The sequence below is a fragment of the Xenopus laevis genome, chromosome 1L (genome assembly GCF_017654675.1).
Source record: "Xenopus laevis strain J_2021 chromosome 1L, Xenopus_laevis_v10.1, whole genome shotgun sequence".
Classification (NCBI taxonomy): Eukaryota; Metazoa; Chordata; class Amphibia; order Anura; family Pipidae; genus Xenopus; species Xenopus laevis.
The window spans coordinates 116703401-116731367 of NC_054371.1; the positions used below are offsets into that span (position 1 = coordinate 116703401).

Sequence of the window (27967 nt, forward strand, 5' to 3'; positions counted from 1 at the left end):
ACCAAGTTTGCCCAATAGCAGTAACTCATAGCAACCAATAAGATGTTTGCTTTTAAACAGGCAACCAGTAAACTCTACCTGCTTATTGGCGAACTAAGGCATCAGTTTACTAAGGTGCGATAAGCAGCGATAATAGCCTGCGCCAGAAAAAAGCCTCAAAATCCGCAAGAGCAAGTTTACTAAAGTGCGAGCACTTCTGTCATTGTGAATATTCTGGCGAACATATATATTAACGTCTATTATCGCATTCATGCTACGTAAGTTGTCATGCTATGTAAGATTATTGGCAGAATTGTCGCCAATTTTTATCGCACCCACAGAGCGTTTTGTGAAAAAAAGACAGAAATTGAATAGTAAAAGAGGAGTATAGTCAGTTTTTTAAACATAAGCATCGGAAATTAGTGATTGCACTGGGAAAGAATGATACTTAGAAATGTATTTTTAGTGAATTCATTAAGAAAAATTTATATAATGGGCAAATAATTTCTGAAAGTATTTAATTGGCTGTAAGTATATTTAATATCACATTTTAAACTGGTAATAAATACAATTTTATATAAACTCATTCATATATACAGTATATTTATTAGTGTGGCCATTAGCAGTGGTGCCAAAAAAAATCTGCAAGATTTAAAGCAGATTATGCAGTTGACCTAAATGAGCTACAAAAAACTCACAATTCGCCAGAAATAACGCTGAAATGAACTGCTACGCTTGCGTAATAACAACTTATAGCAAGACTAATTTGTCTCTTGTCACTTTAGTAAACGAGCGAGCGGCGTTAATTATGGCGCAAGAATATTCTCAGCAATAATGAGTGATGGGTTATAGACAATTCGTATGAACTTTAGTAAACTGACCCCTTAGTGCCTTTTAATGCATAATCTTGAAAGACTTCAGCCAGACCAGACTGTTTTTCAGCCTGCGGATAAATGTAGAGCATATTTATGTTTATCAAAGGGTGAAAACAGAGCTGACAGGAATTGCAATAATAGAATATAATAATGATTTGGATTGATCATTAGTAAATCAGCAGTTTAGTAGAACGTTTGGGAAATGGTATAAGCTGGGCAAAATGTAAAATGTTAGAATATAAAGTCAAAGCTTAATTTTACATGCAGACAATTTCTTACTTCTTATTGTTAAGTACTTTAGGGCAGAGAAACATGGTCAGTTTTGGGGAGATTAGCCGCCCGGCAACAAATCTCCTCTTCTTCAGGGCGACTAATCTCCCCGAAATGTCTCCCCTGCTGGCTAGAATATTGCGTGTTGGATGGCACTCAGAGCACTTTGTTTTCCGATGTTGCCCGAAGTTTCATCGTGAGGCAACTTCGGAAAACTAAGTGCTCCGAGTGCCATCCCACAGGCAATTTTCATTCTAGCCGGTAGGAAGGCAGGGGAAGGCAGTTCGGGGAGATTAGTCGCCCCAAAGAAGAGGAGCTTTGTCGCCGGGTGGCTATCTCCCTGAATCTGACTGTGTCTATGCCCTTAAGTTCAGTAACAAAACAAAAGAAAGATAAGAAAAGGTAAGAAAAAAAAAAAAAAAGAAAACGCCCTGTATTTACTTACGCCTATTGTTCATATGCTCTGGACTGTGGACTATTTTTCTTTATTATTTTAGAAATGCACATATTTTTAAAGGGTGGCGAGTTGTGCAATAGATAATATGTCTTGCCATTAGAGAACATAAGCAACATTTCTTGTTACAGAGGAACACATATTTGTATGACCATTTAGGTAAAGAATATGGTCAAACATAAAGGATGCCAGACTGCAAGTTAGAACTTTGTTTTTTTTTCCCTGACCGTTCTCTCCACACTCTGTGCTCCTCCTAGTTTCCCCTTCCAGTGTCCCTACCTTCCTGAGGTGAGTTATGTTTTCACCCCTTGAAAAATATGCCCCAATAAACATGCCCCCATATATAATAAAAGGCATAAAGTTTGCCCAATAGCAGTAACTCATGGCAACCAATAAGATGTTTGCTTTTAAACAGGCAACCAGTAAACTCTACCTGCTTATTGGCGAACTAAGGCATCGGTTTACTTAGGTGCCATTGAGTATTGAGACAAAGGAGAGAGGAAAACTTAACCCTTGAAACTGCACCACCCCATCCAGGAGCCTTGGAACCCACGGAACAAGGTTAAAACTTAACTTTTACTGATAATTAATCAAAAAAGAGATTATTCCAGAAGAGCATTTAAAACCAAGTTAGACACAGGGAGACAATGAACCCTGGTTAGGTATAGCGAACTTTGCCACCCCTGGGTCAAATATAACGCTAATATATAGAATCTGCAGTGAACCACTCCAGTTTATAGTAACTAACTGCAATGGCATGGTGTGGAGCACAGCTGCGATACTCGCATAAAGCAGAAGAAAACAAGGGTCTCGTAGGCTGTGAACAATATGAGCAACCTCTTTCCCCCTTGCTAATCGACCACCCAACAATTCGTAGTCTGAATAGATCCGCCACCCATTCACCCTCAAACGTACCCCTCCGTTGCTTTGGAGGAATTACTGTGTCTAGGTGGCATCAAAAATTGATCCACTAATTAATAATACAAAGTCGATGGTGGTACTTTTGCCGCATAAATCTAGACTACCCAGGCAGCAGTTCCGTAGATCGCCCACCCCTTCACCCACAGAGATTCTCTCCCATTCGTGGAGCAAAGCCGTGGCCTAAATAATTTGTGATTCAGTCACCCTGCCTAACCAAACTAAAATGCACCTGACGCACGTTTCACCCACGTAAAGCAGGCTTTGTCAAAGGCATTGGGCTGCCAAAAGCTCGCCCCTATAAATAGACGAGCATAGAGCCATTGAGATTCAAACCGGCCAATCACGGGTCGGTGCGTCACTGGAAGGAGGATCAGACCCGTCACTCAACCGACTGCGCCGGTACGATTAGATAGACAATTGATAATGAGGCTAGTGTAACCTGTCACCTATCGCAAATGCAGTAACAGCTGCCATACCCACATTAAATGTGCATATACATATGCGCTGTGAATAAAAATGGCACCATTGTCATCGCTGCTAGTAGTGTCCGTGGAGAGATCTTGATTTACTTATGCCTCATTTTGCAGAAACTTGCCTGATGAGCCCTCAACTAGAGCGCATGTGTGTATGAGACTTAGTCATGGAGAGAAGGATTAGGCACCATAAAATCATTAAGTGCCAGAGGAAAAGGATACAAAGCATCACTTAAGAGTGTTACTGTTTCCAGTGATCATTGTAACATTGTGATTTTAACAGATAGGACAAGGCAACAGAGTGAAAACTATTTGTCTACCAGTTCCCATATGAATAGTGAATATCCTCAAATGAATACATTCATTGTAATACTCTCATTGAGTCCCATTGGGCCTAATGCATTCATTTTGAAGATCCATTCGCTTTCTCTAGATAGTAATGCCGTTTCGATATCACCACCTCTAATCCCAAGGGAAACTTTGGCAAGACCCATTGCTCTAAGATCAGTACTGGAATTATTGTGGAATTCCATGAAGTGCCGACTGACAGGTGGTAATTTTCTGTGATTCTTAACCCATTCTGGTGCATTTTCGATACTAGAGACATGCTCCAGAAGGCGTTTCTTAAGAGGCCTGTTAGTTTTGCCAATGTAGAATTTATTACATGGACACAATAGCATATAGATCACATTAGCAGTCGTGCAAGTAAATGACTGGGTGATCTTATGTATCTTGCCAAACCTGTCAGTGACAGTATTCTGATTATATATAAGGCCGCAAGCCCTACATTTACCACAGGCAAAGGTGCCTACTCGTGTGGGTTTGGTTGGTGGTCTGGAGAAATGGATTTTTACTAATCGATCCCTTAAGTTCGGTGCCCTGCGGCAACAGGTCAAGGGTCTTGGACCCAGTAGTTTCTCCAATGTGGGGTCTGTATGTAGAATGTGCCAGTGTTTCTTCAGTATACTATCAATAGTTGACCACTTTGTGCAATAAGTACCGATAAAGCGGACAGGTTGATCTGCATCTTATGTTGCTCGTTTGCGGCCCTCTAGTAAGGAGTTTCGAGAAGTTTTCAGAGCTCTAGAGTACGCTCGCCGAATGATATTCAATGAATATCCTCTTTCTTGTAGGCGTTTAGTTAGTTCACCTGCCCTTGATTTGAAAACTGATAGATCTGAGCAATTGCGTCTTAGACGCAAAAATTCACCAATTGGAATACCTCTTTTGGTGGAAATGGGATGGTGACTATCAAAATGCAAAATAGAATTGGTCGCAGTTGTTTTGCGGAATAGATCAGTACTGATAGAACCATCTTCCTGAATAATCAATGTCACATCAAGGAAGTCTAAGCTTTTATCACTGATTGTGTGGGTTAATCTGATATTCAAATCATTCTCATTGAGAAGGTTCAAAAATTCAGTCAGGGCTGCCATATCTCCTGTCCAAAGGAATATCAGGTCGTCAATATAACGAAACCAGTGTGAGATATGTTGGAGATACGGGGTCATCTGATCACCAAAAACATAGTTCGCCTCCCACCATCCCATAAATAGGTTTGCATATGTGGGTGCAAAGGCCGCACCCATTGCGACACCCCTAACCAGTTAATAAAACTTGTCATGGAATGTGAAGAAATTATGATTGAGGCAAAAATCTGTGAGGTCCGCCAAGAAATCTCTATATTCACCTCCCCACATGCTTTCTGTTTCCATAAAAAAAAGGATTGCTCTAATGCCCTGTTTATGTGAGATAGAGGAATACAATGATTCGACATCACAGCCAACCAGCAGGGTCACTTTGTCTACTCTCACTGGTGAAAGTTTGTGTAATAGGTCACCGGTGTCACGGATGTATGATGGTAACGTTACCACAAATTGTCGTAATTTGATATCAATATACTGGCTAGCCATCTCGCAAATATTGCCATTGCCAGAGACAATCGGTCGACCAGGTGGTTTCTGTAGGTTTTTATGTACTTTGGGCAGCATATAGAAAGTTGGAGTCACAGAAGTCTCATTCAGTAATGCTTTGTATTCATTCTTAGAAATTAAACCTGTCTGGTAACTATCAGTGATCAATCCATTGTACAGGGACCTGAATCTCACAGAGGGATCGGATGGGAGTTTTTTGTAACAGGAGGTATCGTTAAGTTGCTTGAGAGCCTCCGTAAGGTACATAACTCTTGGCCATATGACAATGTTGCCGCCTTTATCTGAAGGCTTAATAACCACATCCTCCCAGGAGGCAATCTCTTGTAATGCTAGCCTGTCGGCCATGTTTAGATTATCGCTACTGTTATTGGGCATGCTCATAAAGTCTCTCATCACCAATTCCCCAAACGTAGTGACAGCAGAGATAGTGCTCCTAGGGGACATAAATTTGCTCTTAGGCTTCAGCATTTGAGTTGGTTCTGTTTGCTCTAACAGTAGATCTTGTAGATCATTAATAGCCTGATCCAAGGTTGACTGCTCTTGTGTTGCGGTTACTGACGTATGGGCTAAGTCATATGGGTTTTGTGAATCACAGATGGCCATGAGGGGATTGGCCAAAACTCGTCCCTCTGGGTCAGTGTCTCTGTGAAAATATTTTTTAAGAAGCAGTTTCCGACAAAACAGAAAAAGGTCTTTGTATAGGGAAAAAATGTTGATGTCATGCATGGGGGAGAAGGATAAACCCTTCTTTAGAATTGTATTTTGGGTTGGGGTAAGTACATGGCTACTGAGGTTGATAATATTTAGTATCTCTAAAATGATTCTGTCAACGGTAGGCCCACTTTTCGCGATCTCTTAATTCTCTCCCCCCCTCTTACCCCTAAAACAGAGGGTTCAGTCATCTGTGCTTGCCCTGTACGGGTCGTGGTTTCTTCCCCTGACCTTTCTGATCTGGAATAGTCGCTGTTGGACATGTCCTTATTAGCCCCCTTCCGACCCCATTTATAGATAGTCCCAATTGTGTAATCAGTGGTATCCCGAATATATTTTTGTCTTTTCCTATCTATTATCTCTTGAGCTACTCAATCTATTTCAGAATTAATTCTGGACATACGTGTAATTTACAGTTCATTTTGGGAAAATTCGGCTAGCTGTTTCTCAATGTCCTTTATTTTAGTCGTTAATTCGGATACCACACGTCTTTCATGTTCGCATGCTAAATTCAATAGTTGCATCGAGCATTTGTGTAGTACCTCTTCCCACCTAGACTTGAAGTTCTCATCATGTGTTTCAAAGGTTGGGAGAATTTTTATGCGTAACCCCCTAGATATAATGTTACTGTCAACATATTTCTCATAGGTGGAGACAGTCCACCATGCCCTCGTAAGTTTGATTTGTTCTTGTTGGTAATCAGTTAGCAAAGAAGGAATAATAATAGCCTGCGCCAGAAAAAAGCCACAAAATCTACAAGAGCAAGTTTACTAAAGTGCGAGCACTTCTCTCATAGCAAATAGTCTGGCAAACATATATATTAACACCTATCATCGCATTCATGCTACGTAAATTGTCATGCTACATAAGATTAATGCCAGAATTGTTGCCAAATATAGACAAAATTGTCGCCAATTTTTATCGCGACCCACAGAGTGGCGTTATGTGAAAAAAAGACAGAAATTGTATAGTAAAAGAGGAGTATAGTCAGATTTTTAAACATAAGCATCGAAAATTTGTGATTGCACTAGGAAACAATGATACTTATAAATGTATTTTTAGTGAATTCATTAAGAAAAATTAATATAATGGGCAAATCATTTATTTCTGAAAGTACTTAATTGGCCGTAAGTATATTTAATATCACATTTTAAAATGGTAATGAATAAAATTTTATATAAATTCATTCATATATACAGTATATTTATTAGTCTGGCCATTAGCAGTGGTGCCAAAAAAAATCTGCAAGATTTAAAGCAGATTATGCAGTTGACCTAAATGAGCTCCAAAAAACTCACAATTCGGCAGAAATAACGCTGAAACAAACTGCTACGCTTGCGTAATAACCACTTATCGCAAGACTAATTTGTCTCTTGTCACTTTAGTAAACGAGCGAGCGGCGTTAATTTTGTCGCAAGAATATTCTCAGCACTAATGTGTGATGGGTTATAGACAATTCGTATGAACTTTATTAGACTGACACCTTAGTGCCTTTAAATGCATAATCTTGAAAGACCAGCCAGACCAGACTGTTTTTCAGCCTACGGGTAAACATAGGGCATGTTTATGTGTATCAAAGGGTGGAAACAGGAATTGCAATCATAAAATATAAAATTTGGCTTGATCATAAGTAAATCAGCCCCAGTTTAGTAGAACGTTTGGGAAATGGTATAAGCTGGGCAAAATGTAAAATGTTAGAATGTAAAGTCGAAGCTTAATTTTACATTCAGACATTTTCTTACTTCTTATTTTTAAGTGCTTCAAGGTCAGTTACAAAACAAAAGAAAAATGAGAAAAGGAAAGAAAAACAAAAAAAGAAAACGCCCTGTATTTACTTACGCCTATTGTTCACATGCTCTGCACTGTGGACTATTTTTCTTTATTATTTTATGAAAACATATGCACAACATATTTTAGGTTGGCAAGCTTGTGCAATAGATTTAACAATATGTATTGCCATCAGAGAACGTAAACAACTTCTCTGAGTACATGTTACAGAGGAACACATATTTGTATGACATTTAGGTAAATGCTATGGTCAAACATAAAGTATTGCCTCTGGTGCTGCCTTGCCTGGCTTTGAAATATTTGCTGCTTTCCATAGGCCACACTGAAGCTAATATTAGGCCACGTTCCCTACTGCTCTAAGCCATACCGTCAGTGATGCTTAGTGATGTCATTTCTGTCACGTGACTCAATGAAACGAATATTATAATAAAAAAGTGCCTCCTGTTCAATATTATAAGTAACCTGAGAGTTCCATGGCCTGTATATGGTCATGAAACTCCTTGGGGACTCATAATATAAATATATTTTACAATAGGGGACACTTTATTTACTATATTATATTATAAACATCACTATTAATGATTATAGGAAGTACATGATTTAGCAAATAGGACTGTGGAACTAGATGGGGTGGGGGAATATGTGATGGCATATACTGTATTTATACTGCTAGTTCATGCAAGCTTTCAATATAACATAGGGCAGAAATGATTTTACTTTACTTTCATTAAAATTGTTTTTACTATAGTAGTAGTTGGAAAATCATGGTTTACAGTTTAGTGTGCAAGTGGGTAGCCACCTGGCCACTAGAAATGATGCTTGATGCCAATATTATTAATAGGGAAGAAATATAAAAATATATGAAGGCTAGTATTTTTTCCACTGAATGGACATGTGACCCACTGTGCAGGATTTTTTAGTTTTTTTGCCAATACCCATGTGCTTTCCTAGCACTTATCAGCATTATTACAATGTGCTTGACTCTCTTGAAGAAATTAAATTGGTGTAAATGATTACCAATGAGGTAGAGAAGAAATAACAAGGCTTCCTCAGTGCAGACACTATGGGAGAGATTGCTGTTAAATCAAGGGTTGCTTCATTTACACACTGGATTTAACACCACTGACAAGCAACTTCCAGATGCTAATTAAGAACCGATATAAAATTAGATTTTCAAGCTATTTTTTGTGTACTTCGACTAGGGAATAGTCCAAATTGAATTCGAAATTTGAAATAAAAATTTGAATATCGAAATTTATCATGTACTGTCTCTTTAAAAATTCGACTTCGACCATTCACCATCCAAAACGAAATTGCTGTTTTAGCCTATGGGGGACCTCCTAGAACCTATTTGGAGTCAATTGGTGGACTTTGAAAAATCTAAGTTTTTTTGGGGAAAAACTTCAAATCGAATTTGATCGAATGTGCTATTACATCGATTCAAATTCAGCAGAATACGGACCTATTCGATTGAAAACTGACCTATTCGACCAAAAAAAACTTCGACTTAATTTCGGTTGGTCTTTTTGAATTCGAATTTGGAAGTTTTTTCAGTTTGAAATTCCACCCTTGATAAATATGCCCCTTAGTTGAACAACCCCTTTAAAACAATTTTCACAATATCCAGTTTTGCAGAGCACTAGCTCAGACTCACCAGCTGTGCTAAACGGAAACAACTGAAAAATCATATTTTTATAGAAAAAAGATGCAGCAATGTAACATGTAGGTTATGTGTACTTTATAGCCAGTGTGAGTCTGGGATGCTAAGGGCCCACCAGAAAACCAAAGACCATAGGTTTACTCTCCACATTATTTGTCCTCTTCTCCTTACTCATATTCCTTATTTTCATAGTCTATTCTCTTTATATACAAACATCTAGCCTTCTTTCCATTCCTCCTTTTTGTTCACATACAGCAGAGCAGGTGAGCCAAACCCAGTTGAGACCTGTTGATCTAGCCGGACCTAAATTTCCCAGAAGGGGCAGGCTAGACCAGATTAGGCTAAACTTAAAGGTTTCATGAAAAGAACTACGAGGAAACATCTGTAGGAAACTTTGTGTGACTGCAACAGTAATGTGTTCTTAGTACACATGTATAACAGACAAACTTTCACAGTAAGGATTGCTAGAATACTTGACAGCTAAACAGAAAAGGCACCATAGTGTGGGAAGCACACTATATATTAGGGATGCACCGAATTCTGGATTTGGTTTGGGATTTGGCCAGATTCAACCTTTTTCAACAGGAAACCGGATTCATCCAAATCAAAGTGTTTAGCCAAACTGAATCCAAATCCAAAAAATCATGTGGCTTTCTGTCACACAAACAAGGAAGTCAAAAATATTTTACTGGTTTTTTTTTACTCTTTCCCCCTCATTTCCCTAATTTACATATGCACAATAGGGTTCTGATTCGGTTATGCTATTCTGCCAAATTTTTCACAAAGGATTCAGTATTTGACCGAATCCTAAAAATAGTGGATTCAGTGCATCCCTACTCATATTTTATATATATATATATATATATATATATATATATATATATATATATATATATATATATATATGTATATACACACTGTATATACATAAAGGTACAAGATGGACCAGAACACCAATTTCATCAATCACCAATATTTTATTTTAATATCACTGTGCATCCAACGTTTCGGCCCACATTGGGGCTTGCTGATTGATGAAATTGGTGTGCTGGTCCACCTTGAATTGTTATATATAAATAATGGACCAAGCACCCACAAAGCTGTTTACATGGGCAGAGTGCAGGTACCTCCGGAATATATATATATATATATATATATATATATATATATATACATATATATATATACACACACTGTGGTTTACATAAACAAACTGCACAGTAATTTCTGAGAAAAATTGCTTCACTTTGCAAGCCAGTCAGGAAAGCAACTTTGTTCTGCAGTCCTTGCAGTCCTAGTGCAGATGTTAAACACAAGCACTTAATAGCAATGCAAACAGGTCTTACCTTCCTTGTCCCTGAAGCTTACTCGAAATAGCTTGGAGGAGATTGAAGACAGATCACACTCTCCTCCCTGGGACTTTCTGCGTAGGGAGAAGTAATATTGCAGATCTCTCTGCTGCTTTTTATTTAAATCCCTGTTCGTTTCCACAACCAGGGAATAAGGGTATACATCCATGTCAACTGTGTAGCCTTGCTCAATGCCAAATGAAAGTGAAAGCAGATAAAAGAAAAGGGTGGGGAATTGCTTTCTTTTTAGGCTACCTGCTTTTATATATTTAACATAAGGTAGGGTTACCAGAACACTTGAAATGCCACAGATACTAATAAATGCAATATAAAGAATTATATAAAGTACCTTACTAATATTAAAACAGAGACAACTGAAGGCCACATCAACCACTGACGTATACTTTTATTAAAATATTATGTAGTTGTCATATGGAATATACAGGTATGAGACCAGTTATACAGAATGTTCAGGAATTGGGGTTTTCCGGATAACGTACATTTCTGTAATTTGGGTCTTCATACCTTAAGTCTACTAGAAAATCATGTAAACATTAAATAAACCCAATAGGCTGACTGTGTTCCACTAATGATTAATTATATCTTAGTTGGGATCAAGTGCAAGGCACTGTTTTATTATTATAGCGAAAAGGAAATATACATAATTTTTACATATATGATATATGTAAATTGTATTTTGTATATTTCCTGTCTACTCATGGGGAATCATGGAATTAGAAAGCAGCAATACAAAGGGGTTATGGAGCATGCCAACACAGTTTGTTTAGATCCTTCTTATTCAGCTCCCTAAATTCACATTATTAGACTTTGGAAAGCTCAGTCACTGCCTTATTAATTGTCTATTGTGGACGGGTATCTTATGTGAAAATACTGTATAATTATACAAGTATAGGATCTGTTATGTATAATCTTTGGCACCAGGAGTTTTTGTGGATACAGGACCTTTCCATGATTTGGATTACATCCCTTAAATCTGCTAAAAAAAACCATACAAATTAAATAAACCCAATAGTATTGTTTTGCCACTTTTATGAATTCATACATCTTATTTACCATCAAGTACATTGTAATGTTTTATTATTCCAGAGAAGAAGAAAGGGGGGAAAATTAAATTGTTTGCTTAAAGCAGGCTCTATGGAAGATAGCCTTTATGTATTCTGGAGAATTTTTATAATGAATTTACAGATAATAGATCTTTTAACCCTTTAAGTACCAAACCGGCTTGTAGCAGCCAGAGTATCAGACGTGAACATTCATATGCACTATTTTCATTTGGGTGCCTCTGTACGCCACATAATAATTCTATGCATATTGGGCATCAACGTGTTCAGTAGACCCCTGGTGTTCATATTTAGGAAATGAAATTTGCATTAAAGTTCACTCTGGAGAACCACATAGATTCAGTGTTGCTTTATTTTTTTAGTGCAGAAAAAAATAAAGCAACACTGAGTTAATGTGGTTCTTCAGAGTGAACTTTAATGCAGATTTCTGAAATGAAATGGTGTGATGGGGCCATTACTCTGTGGATAGGAACCCTTTAATGGATTAACACTGTGTCAGGCTATCACCAGAAGTGTGTATATTTAGGAAATGTTATACTGATAAATTATGTGACATACAATAGGGTAAAATGCAAGCTTTGGGGCTATTTTCAGAAATTTCATAAGAAACATTGGATTCAATGCTTAACATGTATTTGCGGTTTGTTGTAAAAAGATGTATTTACCCATTTTGGATTCATCACAATGTGTACTTTACAAAAATATATGGTTTTCTAGTGTCTCCATACTGTTAGGGGGTCTTACTTTGCAAAAAAACTCAGTAAATATGTCAATTCAGTAGTAGCTAAAGTGACTTCCTCTTCAATTTGTATGCACTAACTTGATTTTGGGGTTACTAAACACCAGATACTTTGGTAATCCTATGCACTATGGACATCAAACTGTTCAGTAGAACCCTGGCATTCATATTTAGGATGTTTTTTCTTTGTACCTAACGCTACGTGGGAGATATGTAATTGCAAAATGAAAGTTTCAGAGGTGATTTTTCAGAACTTTCATAAATTTTTATACAAATTGCTAAATTCAGACATGCTTTCATACCTCCCAACTGTCCCGTTTTCAGCGGGACAGTCCCGCTTTTGACAGCTCAACCCGCAGTCCCATTTTTGTGGCCACACCCTCTAATTACCATGTTCATTTTACAAAATTTTGCAGGTTATGAAAGTTTGAACATATTTCTGTGTGTTTTTTTTTTTTATAGTTATTACAGTTTTTCTAATGAAGGTGAATTGCCATTTAAGCTGCAACTCACAGTTTCCCCAAGACATCAGCTTAGCTTAAATAGTTACAATTGTAGCTTTGCTTATTATAAATTGTATATTGTATTGTAAATGTATATAAGTGCAAGTGCTGAGTGCCCTGGACTCTCTGCCAAAGCCTCTTATTTAATTACATTTCAGAAACATTGTATCATTTTCTGGCTGTTCAGTGCAGGAGATCAAAGAAAAACTTGGAAATTTCAATAACAATTCAGGACTGCAGGTTGAGCTGTCAAATTTGGGACTGTCTCAGTACAGTTGTGATGTATGTCAGATGCGCTTTTTAGGCATTCCCTGGGACCCATCCAAAATCTCCCTACATCCTCCAACTACATGGCTCCCAACACCTACCACTCCTCTATACAGCAGACATCCCACCACACCATCTGGGCCACATGAACATGGCCCAACCAGAAGCGCAAATCCATCAAACTCCATGTGCAGCACTCTGTTGAAGGGGCAGGAAGGATCTCTGAGTGGTACAGCAGAGGATGAGTGACTGTGAGACCCCGAGATGCCCCTAACATTTGCCCTTGGCTGGGACACCTACCTGCTGCAACCCAACTGGCCCTGCCACCTCCATGCTGCAGCCCCAATATACTGCATCCAGACAGTGACAATCCTTGCTACACATTAGACCACTCACCTAAGGCCACTTGCCCCAAGGCTCCCAAGCACTCTGGACTAAGAGCATACAGTTTTTATTGAAGAGCCTGCAGTCACTCAGCTTCCCCCTGCACATTCTGATACCTGCCAGCCTGACACCCTGCACTACACCTGGCATAGTATCCCTACTCTGCCTGCCCCCTGGAACCCTCTGTGTTACTCAGTGAGGGGGCAACACTCACAGTTGATTCTGAGGGTACCCTACCCCTGTGCTTGGCTGTTCAGTCCTTGTGGTTAGTGATAAGCACTCACCATCAATTATAAATCCATAAGGATGGTGTGAACAACTGTAAGTCCCTGGAAATCCACACCCAGTATACTATCCTGTCTAAATCAGCTGACCTAAATTCTTCTGTGGGCAGCTGCCAGCTTCCTCTCACACTTCAACCCAAAATGCACTATTTACAAACCGCACACATGGGCAAGTATAGTCAAAATTGAAGAGTGATACCATGGCCTTGGTAAAAAAAAAAAAAATGTCCTTGGAAAGCTATGCACACAGCTCCCAACAGACGCTGAATAAAGAAGGTGATTGCGACTCACCACCCTGCTCTCCACAAGCTAATCAGGCTCCCCCTGAACCAACATTAAATTAACTGATGGGGCAAAATACAGGAAAACTGCACTTCTGCCACTGCACAACTTGAAGCTCCTAAAGTAAAAATTTCATTACTGAGGCAATATTACAGAATATAAGGGAGAGAACAACAGAGGTTGAAAACAAAGTCTCCACACTAGAGGACCAAGTATCTCCCTTACAAAACACTATACATGTATTACAACTACAATTCCAGAATGCCCTGGATAAATCCAACAACCTCAAGAATAGGCACAGACACAAGAATGTACGGATTGTTGGGCTACCACAAAAGGCTGAGGCTAACAAATAACGGAGAGAGCACCCCCATGGCCCTTCCTACTGAAAGTCCTTAACTACAGGGATAGAGATGCCACTCTAAGCTTGTCAAAAAGGCAAAATACAATACAACAACTCCCAGATATTCTTCTATGCGGATTTCTGAATAGCAGTTCAAAAGCAAAAAGCGAGTTTCCAGAGAGACAAGTTAAGCCTGCGAGATGCACAGCTTCAATACAATATGCTCTTCCCAGCCAAACCGAGGTTTCTGGATGCTGAACAAGCACACCTCTTTGCAACACCAGCAGTTAATGCCTAACTTAATGCAAGGGACCTGCGGAGACCATCTCCTAACAATAGCCCGAGATGGGACTAACTACCCAATCCCGTTAACTGTTGCTGATTCTCTGCTAACCCAACTCATTAGCCTCATGTGACTACTGGGGAACTTGCTGCCTCCTTTCCTCAGTTCAAGGAGAGGGATATGGGTCATTCTCCCAGTCCTATTACACATCCACACCTCTCACGTATCCTACTTTTTGAGATAACAGGTGGGACATTTATCCTGACAAGCTGGGACACCTATTTACAACTAACTCACAGACACACACACTCTTAGCCAAGGCTCCGGCTTTTACTCCGACAGACCACTAGAGTGCATTACAACTGGGTCGGATGGGACTACTGCCCTATAAGTTCTGACACTAGCTACGATATAGTTTTATAGGGACTCCTCTCCTTTCACCAATAAAAGATCTACTGTTATGGGTACTAGACCCACCCAAGTTTGGGGGTTGGGTAGGGTAGGAAACGGGGAAATGTTTAAAATGTTGTTTATATGTTGATTTAACTTTTGTCTTCTTCTGCACAATTACTGTATATCACTGGTTCTGCCCACTTTGAGCCCATATTGTCCTCTCAAGTGTACCCCCTCAACCATATATTATTAAAGGGATACTGTCATGGGAAAAAATGATTTTTTTTTTAACAGACCTCAGTTAATAGTGCTGCTCCAACAGAATTCTGCACTGAAATCCATTTCTCGAAAGACCAAACAGATTTTTTTATATTAAATTTTAAAATCTGACATGGTGCCTCCACCATACTCTGAGGAATTGTTAGACCAGATTACTAACAAATTAGTAACACTGCCACCTTCCCCCCTATGAATCCTAGGAGACTTTAACTTCACAAGTCGACCACCTCCATTCCTAAGACACAGATCCAACTAAATGAGCTCAATGGGCAGAAGCACTCCAGCTAGTAGATGCCTAGAGATGGAAACATCCAGAGGGGGGGAAAAGTACTCCTGTCAATGAACCTGTCATTTTGGCTAACCAAAAAAACGAGTACAGACAGCTAACTTCGAGTCATACACAGATTATTGGGTGCAAAATGCAAATTTAACCTCTCAGGCAGTCCTATGGGATACATCCAATGCGGGGGGGGGGGGGTTGTGTCTATATCGCCACCAGAAACAAAAACAATTGAACATGCAAAACAGGAGCCCTTCAGGCAGAAAATGACCACACCTCCAACCCTACACCAGAGGCATACTTACTATTGCAAGGAAAACATAATGCCTTAGACCGTCAGAATACCTTCCTAACAAAGAAGGATCTCCTTTATGAATCCCAGAGGTATTTTTGCTAGCATATTTTATGAAAGCACAATGCCCTCCACCAGCTGTATCGACCATAAAGAGTGATGATGGCCTACACCCTCGTGATAAGGCCTCCCTCAATCAGCTTATAACCATAGAGGAAGTTAAAGCACCTATATCATTCCTTACTGTTAATAAAACTCCGGGTATGGATGGCCTTCCATCCAACTGGTCAATTAGATCAATTAGCTCCCTATCTCCTAACCACTTTGCAAGACTCTTTCGAATCTGGAGCCCTTCCCACTTCATTTGGGGAAGCCAAAACCCTGACCAGTGCAGTTCCTACAGGCCAATCTCCTTCAAAAACACTGATGCTAAAATACTTGCAATAATACTGATGACCACACAACTCCAAAGATACATTATTGATCGAATTCACCCGTTTCTGTCTAACTTTAAGCCTGTCACTAACATTAACATTAGGAGACTGTACACCAACATAGCTATGCAGGCAATGAAGGCACTTGATTCCACAAAGGCCTTTGTTTCCATAGAATGACCCTACCTATGGGAGACCCATCGCAGATTTGAGGGACAAAGAGTGCCCTAAGATGCAACTCTTTAAACTTCTAGAATGGAGCGCAAAACGTGTTATGAAAACAGAAACACCTGTATTTCACTGTATTCATCGGAGTAAGGTCATGGGCTGCATGGAGATGACCACTAGTACCTCCCAAACACATGCTTCATTCACCTTTTTATTAACCTTTGGTATGATGTACAGAGTGATATAATTTATTCAGCAGCTCTCAAATGAGCAATTTCAGCAATCTAGTTGCTAGGGTCCAACTTATACTAGCAACCATGCATATATTTGAATAAGAGACTGGAATATGAATATAAGTGGGCCTGGAAATAAAAAAGTAGCCATGACAATACATTTGTAGCCTTACACAGCATTTGTTTTGTAGAGGGGGTCAGTGACACCCATTTGTTATTGGAAATTGTCATAAGAAGAAGCCAAATAATTAAAAAACTATAAAAAATAAAAAGTGAAGACCAAATAAAATGTTGCTTAGAATTAGCCTTTCTATAACTTACTAAAAGTTAACTAAAAGGTGAACCACCCCTTAAAGTACTGTCTTTTGGCTGACCGTGCAGTCCTTCTCACTGATTTTTAAAGGTGAACTAAACCCCCTAGTACCAAAAGCCCCCCTTAACTTTCTGCCATCGCCCCCCTCCCCTCTCCCTTATCGCACTGTACATTTATCAAAAAGGTGCCCATAAAATGCAGAGCAGACCCGAAAGACTAATGCACAGTGCAGGGAGAGAGAGGGGAGGGGGGAGACAGCAGGCAGTTAAGGGGACTTTGTTACTAGGGGGTTTAGTTCTCCTTTAATGTGCTGCAATGTGCAGAGCAGACTCATTGTCCAACATATAAGTGCACTATATGAGCACTATAGGATTTTGTGTCTCTTAGTCTTACTTTTACATCTGGGCAATAATAAATGAAGCACTTATATATTGGGATGCAATATGTCTATTCTAGTAGTTTAAAAGAAGATTAGTTATTAGAAGTTATATTTCTAGTCAGGGCGGAGGTAAGTGTTTCCCCTTTTGTGGACACCCATGAACCACCAGTTTAACATTCAAATAATAAAGTAACTTTCCCTCAGGTAAAAATCCAAATCTACTGTATATACCTGACAGGGAAGTGGTTTCAGAAAACTGAAAGCAAAACAAGCCAAACTGGTTTTTAAAGGTTAGACATGGTCCTTCTGAGTACATCTGTGTTACTGTAAACATTTTGCATTTTACAGATATTTGATTGCAGTTCCTACCCATCAGTTTGAGGGTGAGGTTTTCTCAAGAAAATGTACTTCAGCACAGCTAACTATATACTTTTGCTACTCCCAAGGTACAAAATAATGATATGACCCTCTCCTTCTCAGCTAGGTTCTTGTAATGTTTTTTGGAGGAAGGGTGTGGTGCATCTCACACTGCAAATCAATCAGGCAGAGGTTTTGAATAATTAATAAAGATTTATACAATACACAAGCATAAGTACTCAAGCAGTACAGTGAATCAAATAAGGTGGATTAAGCAATTGCGTTTATAAGCAGAGCATGAATACATTTACACCACTGTTATGACCGAGTTAGTAGTAGGGCTGTGTTATTATAAAATATATCTGGAACGGTCTAAATCCTAAAACGGACGAATGGCTAGTGTCAGAGGGTTGATAGTTGTCACCCCCGCCCTCTATGACGCCATAACGCTATAGGGCCCAAGGCAGGATGGACTATAAGGGCTAATGGTCAACTGTGGACAATGGTCACTCATATAACTTATACTAGGCCATACAAATAAATGATCACCACTCTGTTACTTAAATTCCAGAGTGTCAGCATAGTGTCAGCATGTCTCTTATGCCCTTTTGCAGAAGTGTTGCTCAATAGCTGTCTGTACCACAATGGTTATGTTTAGCCAACAGATGTTTACGAGGCTGTGGACAGTTCAAACCAGAAATCTCTTATGTTGCAAAACTGCACATCTTACAGGAATGTATAAATATATATGCCAGTAAGTCTCCTCTCCAGACCATGTATGGTATTTCAGTGAACCCCTTGTCACAATTACTGTAAATGCCTTCTGAAAGCTATATAACGCCTGGACCAAGAGGTGGGTCTTTGGTAAGTCCTTGGGTGACATTCTGTGTGTTACTCCAACAGCTTACCCAGACAAAACTGTTATGTTGTATAATGTATGAATAAATTGCCTGACTATTACTAAAGGTTTTCCTTTACTGAGTTTTGTCTTACACGAGGTCAAAATGGTACTACTAAAAATACCATCAGCTGCCACCTGCCCGGTTTTGAACTTGAAAGCCCAGATGTTCAAGCACAATGATCCCCAACCAGTAGCTCATGAGCAACATGTTGCTCGCCAACCCTTTGGATGTTGCTCCCAGTGGCCTCAAAGCAGGTGCTTATTTTTGAATTCCTGGCTTAGAGGAAAGTTTTGGTTTCATCAAAATCAGGTGTTCTGCCAAACAGAGACTCCTATAGGCTGTCAGTCCTCATATGGGCTACCAAACAGCCAATCACAGCCCTTATTTGACATCCCCATGCTTGTGTTGCGCTCCATCTCTTTTTACACTTAAATGTTGCTCACGAGTAAAAAAGGTTGGGGACCCCTGTTCAATAAAACTGTCTGGAGCAAAAAAAATCTTTGTTCGGGTTTATAACCGAGCCAAGGTGTAAACCCTAGTTGTTACAGAAGGAAAGGTGTTTTTACTTGGTGGTGCCAAAAGTAAGGCATCCTCATGTGATTGTATCTACTTAGCTGACACCCTGGGCCGGTGCTCCTATCAGCAGAAAACTGCACCGGCCCAGGGTTATTCCAGTGAGCACCACGCAGCGATCACCTTCCTGCCTCTTCTTTCTTCCTGCCGACTTCTTCATTAAAGTTCTGCTTTTTGCTCTAATGCGCATGCACAGCCGCGAGAAGAAAGAAGAAGCTGGAAGAGGATCGCTCCATGGTGCTTGCTGGAATAGGAGCACCAGCCCTGGGTATCAGGTAAGTTAATAGAATCATTTGAGGTGCCTAACTTTTGGCAGCCCAAGTATAAAATACCTTTCCTTCTCCTTTAATTTAACCTATTGAAATACCAGCTAGTGGTCAAGATCCCCTATAGAGAATAAAAAGGGCAATGGTTCTAGTCTCTTTCCCTTCCCTTACTGTGGTTGTTTCACTTTAAGACAAGTATTGCCTGAGAAATCTACCTCCAATGAGTTGAGTTGATGCCTGCCTAGTGGTATACATCTGTCTAAAACTGCTAATATCTGTGAAAGGAGAAAGGAAAGCTACTGAGGCAGTTGATTTAGCTACAATAGTGCAATCTAGAACACTTTTTATTCTGTAGAATACTTTACCATACCTGAGTAAACAGCTCCAGTCTGTTTGTTTAGGATAGCAGCTGCCATTTTGACTTGGTGTGACAGAACTTCCTGTCTGATTCTCTCCCTGCTCACTCATTGTTCTGGGCTCAGAGTTCAGCAGGGAGGGGAGAGGGTGAAGGGAGAGAGGAGCAAACTGAGCATGCTCAAGTCAGTGCCCTGCCCCAAAAATTTTTAGGGGTATGTTATGTTTTGGGTAGCCGAGGATGAGTAGAGTGTAACAGTGCTTTTTTAGCAGGCTCTCGTGCAGCCATTACACAACAGTAACTTTCACTTTCACGCTGTCAGGGAGTATGCACAGTATAAGTCATGTAGACAGTGACACCTGCAGGCCATTTGTATAAACATCACATATTCCCCCTATAGTAGGAAAGCATTTGGGCAGATGTAATAAACAGCAACAATTAAACAGTATGCATTTTAAAACAATATTATACATTCTTCACATCACAAAGTCCTTGGTCCATGCAAGTAGTTTTCTGATTCTCTCAGTGCGCCTTATAGGTTCACTTTCTTCAGGCCTATTGCAATTGACATCAGGAGTAGGAAAATGTCCTTCATCAAATGGAGCTTCTCCAAAGTCATATCTAACAGGAGCGAGACGACTTGCATTCCATATGCGTCCATCAGACAGTTCATATGTGTATGGACCTCGCTGGCGTCTCACTTCAAGTGGTGTAGTAAATTTAGATTGTCCTTGTTTCAGTATTCCTGGTTTCTTAATTCTGACTAAAGATCCAGGCATCAAGTATTCTGTCAGTATAAGCCATGCATTTGGCTTTTTGACATTTCACAATGTCAGCAGTAGATGATTTTGTAGGCACAGTATTTTGTGGAAGTTTGATGTCTGCAACATGTAACTTTGTGCGCATCTGTCTGCCATGTGATAATTCAGCTGGAGATGATTGGGTTGTTGCATGGCACGTTGCTCTGTAGTTATGTAGGAACTCTGTTCTAAATACTTTCCAAGATTTCCCAATAAGATTTGCTGTCTGTAGTGCTTCTTTCAGACTGCCGTTGAATCGCTCGATTTCTCCATTTGCTTGTGGGTGATACACTGAAGATTTCCTATGCACAATATTCCTCTCTCTCAGAAAGGATTCAAACTCATATGAGACAAACTGTGGTCCGTTCTCTGATATTAACTCCTTTGGATTACCTTCTCTGCTGAAGACTGTAATGTTATTACTGTAGCTGATGTTATATGAGAAACAAATGCAATTTTAGGCAATTTACTGTAATAGTCTATCAAGGTTATAGCAAATCTAGAATCTATAGGCGCGTCTGTAAAAGGACCGACATGCTGAATCAGGAAATGGTACTGGTTTTACAGCTGGTCTCAACTTAACTTTGTGTACAAAGTTCTTTGCACAACCCAGTGAAGTGTTGCTTTGTGGTGAAATTTTAGACACTGACTGTGTGGCAGGCACTGGTGCTGTAGTAATGAGACCAACTAATTGTAGGTTTAATGCAGCAGAGAGATCCCTTCCAAGTATAGCAGTACCTTTATTCACAATGTAAAAGTCACAGTTTGCAGTATTTGATTCAAATTGTACAGTCACTGACAAGCAACCAAGCACAGGGATTGGATCCTTTAAGTAACTGACCAGTTTCAGGGCAGGTCTAACAAGCGGATCTTTTGCAAAGTATTTCAAGAAAATATCCTTTGGTAGTATAGAAACAACTGAATCTGTATCAAGCATCAGGTTAATGGAGTGTCCCTTGTCAGCAGAAGCAGTACTGACACTGACAGTGCATATAAACTTGTCTGGAATAAATGTACCAGCTTTATCCACACTTAATACTGTGACATTTGTAGTTGTGACTTCATGAACATCTTTAGCAGAACTACGGCAGATCTTAGCAAAATGTCCTACCTTGCAGTTGCGGCACTGTAAAGCTTTTGCAGGACATGTAACAATTTGCAGTGTGTTGTGTTGAACCACAGCGAAAGCAGTATTTTTTTAATTTGTATGTGCTGCACGATTTTGCAGTGAATCCCTTTCCTTAGCACTGTATTTTGCCTGTGACTGTGCATTATTAGGCCACAGTGCTGAATTCACAATCTGTACATTCCCAGCAGTTCCCTGACTGAGAGTTTTAGCCTCTGCCACTGCTGTTTCAATTTGGCTAGCAACTCCCTCCGCACTTCCACCTGTTAGAGCCTAGCACATGCAATCACTGCCCCTTTTATCAGCTATTGAACAGGAACTACCTACAAAACACAAGGGGCCCATGACCCCCAATCTTTAATGCCCCCCCTACTGATTTTTTTTCCAGTGTAGCACCTCACCCTCCTCTATTCTAGAAACATCTTCCATGGCCAATGGCAAATATATCCCTTCCCCAGGCAATAGGTCACAGCAATAGCACTTTCTGTAAGAGGAGAACATATAGTTACATAGTTATATAGTTACATAGTTAAATTGGGTTGAAAAAAGACAAAGTCCATCAAGTTCAACCCCTCCAAATAAAAACCCAGCATCCATACACATACCCCTCCCTACTTTTAATTAAATTCTATATACCCATACCTATACTAACTATAGAGCTTAGTATCACAATAGCCTTTGATATTATGTCTGTCCAAAAAATCATCCAAGCCATTCTTAAAGGCATTAACTGAATCAGCCATCACAACATCACCCGGCAGTGCATTCCACAACCTCACTGTCCTGACTGTGAAGAACCACCTACATTGCTTCAAATGAAAGTTCTTTTCTTCTAGTCTGAAGGGGTGGCCTCTGGTACGGTGATCCTCTTTATGGGTAAAAAGGTCCCCTGCCATTTGTCTATAATGTCCTCTAATGTACTTGGAAAGTGTAATCATGTCCCCTCGCAAGCGCCTTTTTTCCAGAGAAAACAACCCCAACCTTGACAGTCTACCCTCATAATTTAAGTCTTCCGTCCCTCTAACCAATTTAGTTGTCTCTGCTCTCTCTCCAGCTCATTTATATCCCTCTTAAGGACTGGAGTCCAAAACTGCACTGCATACTCCAGATGAGGCCTTACCAGGGACCTATAAAGAGGCATAATTATGTTTTCATCCCTTGAGTTAATGCCCTTTTTTATGCAAGACAGAACTTTATTTGCTTTAGTAGCCACAGAATGACACTGCCCAGAATTAGACAACGTGTTATCTACAAAGACCCCCAAGATCCTTCTCATTTAAGGAAACTCCCAACACTCTGCCATTTAGTGTATAACTTGCATTTATATTATTTTTGCCAAAGTGCATAACCTTGCATTTATCAACATTGAACCTCATTTTCCAGTTTGCTGCCCAGTTTTCCAGTTTAGACAAATCACTCTGCAAAGTGGCAGCATCCTGCATGGAACCTATAGTTCTGCTCAATTTAGTATCATCTGCAAAAATAGAAACAGTACTTTCAATTCCCACCTCCAGGTCATTAATAAACAAGTTGAAAAGCAAGGGACCTAGTACAGAGCCCTGCGGTACTCCACTAACAACATGTTAATGTTATGTCACATCCCTGCACCTGCATGCAGTATTTATTTTTAACACAGCTGCAATTATTCACAAATGGGTATATTCTAATAGTTTAAAAGAAGAGTAGTTATTAGAAGTTACAGTATATTTCTAGTCAAAGTCCAGGGTGTAAGTAAGTGTTCCCCCTTCTGTAGACGCCCATGAACCACTTGGTTGACAAGCAAATAATAAAGTAACCTACCCTTGGGTAAAAATCCTAATCTACAGTTTATACCTGACAGGGCATTAGTTTCAGAAAAAACAAGCCAAACCGCTTTTTAAAGGTTACACACGGTTCTTCTGAGTACATTTGTATCTTAATGTAAACATTCTGCATTGTACAGATTAGTGATGTGCAGGCCGGCCTGATATCGGCAGGACCCTTGGGTCAGTCGGATTTGGGCCGACCTCGCACCCCCATTTGCAGGTGGCGGGCGGGTCTGGGTCGAGCTCTTCGTCCTGCTCTCCATGCCCGCCTTACACTGCCGGCTTCCGACTTCCACTTTTATAGCCACGTGCCTGCTTGCCGCGCCCCCTTTTTGTGTTGTCATCAGCAGGGCGGGTCAACGCGGGTCTATAAAAGGAACCTGGAAGTTGGGCACAGGTGTGGGTGGAGGGAGGGCGATTTGGGGATTGGTTTTACTAGACCCACACATCACTATTGCAGATATTTGCTATCCGTTCCCACCCATCAGTGTGAGGTTTTCTCAAGAAAATTACTTCAGCACAGCTAACTATGTACTTTTGCTACTCCCAAGGTACAACATAGTTAATGCCATGACCCTCTCCCTCTCAGCTAGCTTCTTGCAATGTTTTGTGGAGGAAGGGTGTGGTGTTGTGTCAATCACGCAATGAGGACTTCAGAGGTTTTTAAAAATTTATAAAGATTTTTTGAATACACAAGCATAAGTACTCAAACAGTACAGTACATCAGATAAGGTAGATTAAACAATTGCTTATATATGCAGAGCATGAACACATTTACACCACCATAACTTCCTGAGTCTGAGTCTCTCCCTGCTCACTCATAGCTCTGGGCTCAGAGTACAGCAGGGAGGGGAGGACGGTGAAGGTAGAGAGGAGCAAACTGAGCATGCTGAAGTCAGTGCCCCACCCCAAAAATTTTTAGGGGTAGTGTAGAACCTTGCTTGGTTTGCAGCATTAAGCCACAGAAAGGGCCTCCAGCTCCAGATGTTAATTATGTCGCATCCCTGCACCTGTATGCAATATTTTCTTTTAATACAGCTGCAATTACCCAGAAAGCTTGAATGGTATATGAAATTAGATTAGTAGCGCTGAAATCATTAGGGAGTTTTAATATTGAAAGCAAGCAAGTTACAGATTTTGGGGCAAATCCACTAAGCGACGAAAATGCGCTAGCGACAGCTTCGCCGCACTTCGCCAGGCGTGTTTTCGCCTGGGCTGCACAAATTCACTAAGATCCGAAGTTGCGCTAGCGATAATACAATAAGCCGAACAAAGTTACGCTAGCGATGCCTAATTAGAATACGGCGTGCAGTTAAAGTACAATAGACGTGTATGCTGTAGCAACTACATTACACTACACAAGGCCAGGGAAATTTAATGAAATTAAATAGAGGTCTTATATTGCCCTACACATGTGCCCACTGTATCGTTTAGGTGCCAAATGTAAGGGGGAAGGAGGGTACCCCAAAAATTTTTCGATCTTTTTCAGTCTATCACCCAGTAAAAAGTAAAAAACGCGTTTTTTTGGGACTTAAAAAAAATTTCAACTTTTTTTTGACAAACTCTTATCTACTCTATTGCACTTCGCCTGGTCTGAGCTGGTGAAGTAAAGTCTGGCGCAAGAGGTAATGTTCTGTGAATAAGCGTAGTTACGTCCCTTCGTCAGAGCGCAACTTTGCCTGGCGTAAGGGTTCGAAGTACCGCTAGAGTCTGTCTACTTCACTAGTGAATATATGCCAGGGACCATTGGTAAATCAGCGAAGTGGCAAAATGACTTCACGCTGGCAAATTTTCGCTAGCGTTAGCAACTTCGCCTTTAGTAAATTTGCGCCTTAGTAGCTTAATGCATGAAATGTCTCAATGTCCTTAATATACACTATTGATAATAATGGGTTGAGTGCAGAGGACCTTTTGTAATTGTCTATGTGAACTTTGTTGTCACAGCCTCATTGCACCATTGACTAATGATTTTAAAGGAGAAGTAAACCCCCTTACAGCTAAAATCCCCCATTAGGTGGGGCTAGGGATTTTAAGCAATGCAAACAAATCCTTCAGCAGAGTTAGGAAACTGCTATCTGGTTAGCTGCCCATTGTTCTGTTGATAGGCTGCTGTGAAGTGAAGAGAGGGGTGATATAACTCCAACTTGCAATGTAGCAGTAAAGAGACAAAACTAGTAAATTGTGCAGAGGGGCAGGTAACAGTACTGGCCTTGCTACACGCCAGCAATATACTTTTAAACAAAATGGAACACCAGTACCTTGTTGTGCTTCAAACGGGGTAATCCCAACTTTTATTGCAAGGTGAGGGTGTGCAATGTCTGAAGTATCTTGCAATAAAAGTTGGGATTATGTCTACATTGTGCTAAATTGTACCATCTCTTGTCAGATAACTTCAATATTACTGTAGGGGAGTTTGTTTGGGTATCAGTGCCTTGTAAAATAAATTATTTCCCACTGAAATGGCGCCCCCGTAGCATCCTAGCCTGACAAGTCTGATGGCAAGTGAGTACAATGTTTTTTGTATTAACAGTAATATTAAAATCCTTTCTGAGGTCTAACGTTAAACAAGGCAGCATTTAGAAAAAGTGATAACACTGCAGTGAACATCCTGCATTTCCCCTCCAATACATTCAAGGTTAATTTTTCCATATTAAAATCCATAATCTTGTCACAGCTCATCAGGGATTTTTTTATCTGAAGGAAATAAGATACTCAGGATAAACCTGATCATCATGAAACACCACAAACATGGTTGGGTCATCGTTGTTGTCTGTTAAACTGTCATAGAGATCAAATGGGGCACTTGGGGACTTGCAGGGAGGAGCCTTCATGCCTCTCCTTCCTTTTGTGTGGTGTCCAGCTAACACTTTCACTTGGTATATGTATCGCAGTTGGGTCTCCGGATCTTGAGGAGAGAATTTTATCCCAGCAGAGTAGCTGGCATCCACTGAAAAATAGACTCCATCACCATAAGTGGTGGCTGCAAGGATAAAAGGATATTTTTAGGTTTGTAAACTAAATAGTGAATTAAAAAATATTTTGTTGTACATTATATGCATAATATTCGGCAGTTATGCCAGGTGTAACTTTTTTATAGTTTTGTAAAGAAGTTATGTAAATTTTACATATCCAGCAGGAGGATAACAACTAATGATGCAATAATAAAATTCATTAAATAAACCAGATGGGATGGAGGGAGGTAAAAAGGGGAGGGCAAGAGAACACCTGACATGTTTTGCGAGTCAGTTTACTTAACAAAAGTTAAAAAAATCATCTGAATCTGAGCATTCTTAATTGTTCGGACATATATTTACAAGAAAATCCTTCTTAAAGGAGAGCCCAACACCCCCCACTAATAAAAACCCCTACCCAGTACCCTAGATAGTCCCCCCTACTCTCCCCCCGCATCTATAAGTGTCCCAAATCCATTACTCGCCTATAAGTGCAGAGTAAGCGCAGCAGAGCTTGTGGGTGCCATCTTCCAGCGCTTCAGATTTTTTCGGGAAGCGAGCTCCATATTGGCGCATGTCCAGTTGGAGCAGTCTTCCTGTTCATAGCAACTATGCATGCTCCAAAAGTGACGGAAATTGACAAGAAAGGAAGAAGACCCAAAGCTAGAAGATGGCAGCCATGAGCTCCGCTGCGCTTACTCTGCACTAATAGGCGAGTAAAGGATTAGGGCACTTAAAGATGTTAAGAGTAGGGAGGGGGGACTATGTAGGGTACTGGGTAGGGGTTTTTATTTGTGGGGGGTTGAGTTCTCCTTAAAAGGGGTGATTCACCTTTAAGTTAACTTTTAGTATGTTATAGAAAGTCCAATTCTAAGCAACTTTTGGGTTGCTTTAAATTTATTTGCTTTTTTTTTTCTTTTCTTCCCAGATTTAAAATGGGGGGGTCACTGACCCATCTAAAAAAAACAAACACTCTGTAAGACTACACATTTAGAGCTATTGCTGCTTTTTATTACTCATCTTTCTGTTCAGGCTCTCTCCTATTCATATACCACTATTTTTTTTCAAATCAGTGCATGGTTGCTATGGTAATTTGAACCCTAGCAACCAGACTGCTGAAACTGCAAACTGGAGAGCTGCTAAATAAAAAGCCAAAAAACTCAAAACCCACATATAAGAAAAAATGAAAAGCAATTGCAAATTGTCTCAGAATATCCATCTATACATACTTAAAAGCTCACTTAGAGGTGAACAACTTTAGTTTTTATTATTTTCCCTACTGCAGGAGGACTTTTTCTTTTTCAATCAAGCAAAACTTCTTTTCGTTATCGTGAGACCAAGATTATCTTGAAACAATCGTTTAAATGTACGATTTGTCCATGAACTAAAAAGATCATTTCAAGCGATATTGTCTAGTTGAAGCCAGGAAAACTAAGGGTAGCGGTCTGCTTGGCCCTGCAAACATAGATAGATTTCACTG

At 40.0% G+C, this 27967-nt stretch overlaps 2 protein-coding genes and 1 long non-coding RNA gene across 4 annotated transcripts in view; 1 reads left to right on the top strand and 2 right to left on the bottom strand.

The window, feature by feature from the left end:
* Positions 1–10595, bottom strand: part of LOC108695267 (protein mono-ADP-ribosyltransferase PARP14-like) — a 35846-nt gene extending 25251 nt beyond the window's left edge. The window contains exon 1 of the mRNA XM_041562484.1: positions 10412–10595. Within this exon, the coding sequence (XP_041418418.1) occupies positions 10412–10583 (172 nt within the window). The 5' untranslated portion in view covers positions 10584–10595. The remainder of the gene's footprint in view (positions 1–10411) is intronic.
* LOC121393596 overlaps positions 1–27967 on the top strand; it is a 65022-nt gene that overhangs the window by 1135 nt on the left and 35920 nt on the right. The gene's annotated exons all lie outside the window — the stretch shown is intronic.
* The window catches only part of parp14.3.L (poly (ADP-ribose) polymerase family, member 14, gene 3 L homeolog), a 45234-nt gene continuing 42441 nt past the window's right edge, over positions 25175–27967 (bottom strand). For both annotated transcript variants that reach the window (XM_041562472.1, XM_018256319.2), the window contains one exon: positions 25175–26516. In XM_041562472.1, the coding sequence (XP_041418406.1) occupies positions 26227–26516 (290 nt within the window). In that variant the 3' untranslated portion in view covers positions 25175–26226. The remainder of the gene's footprint in view (positions 26517–27967) is intronic.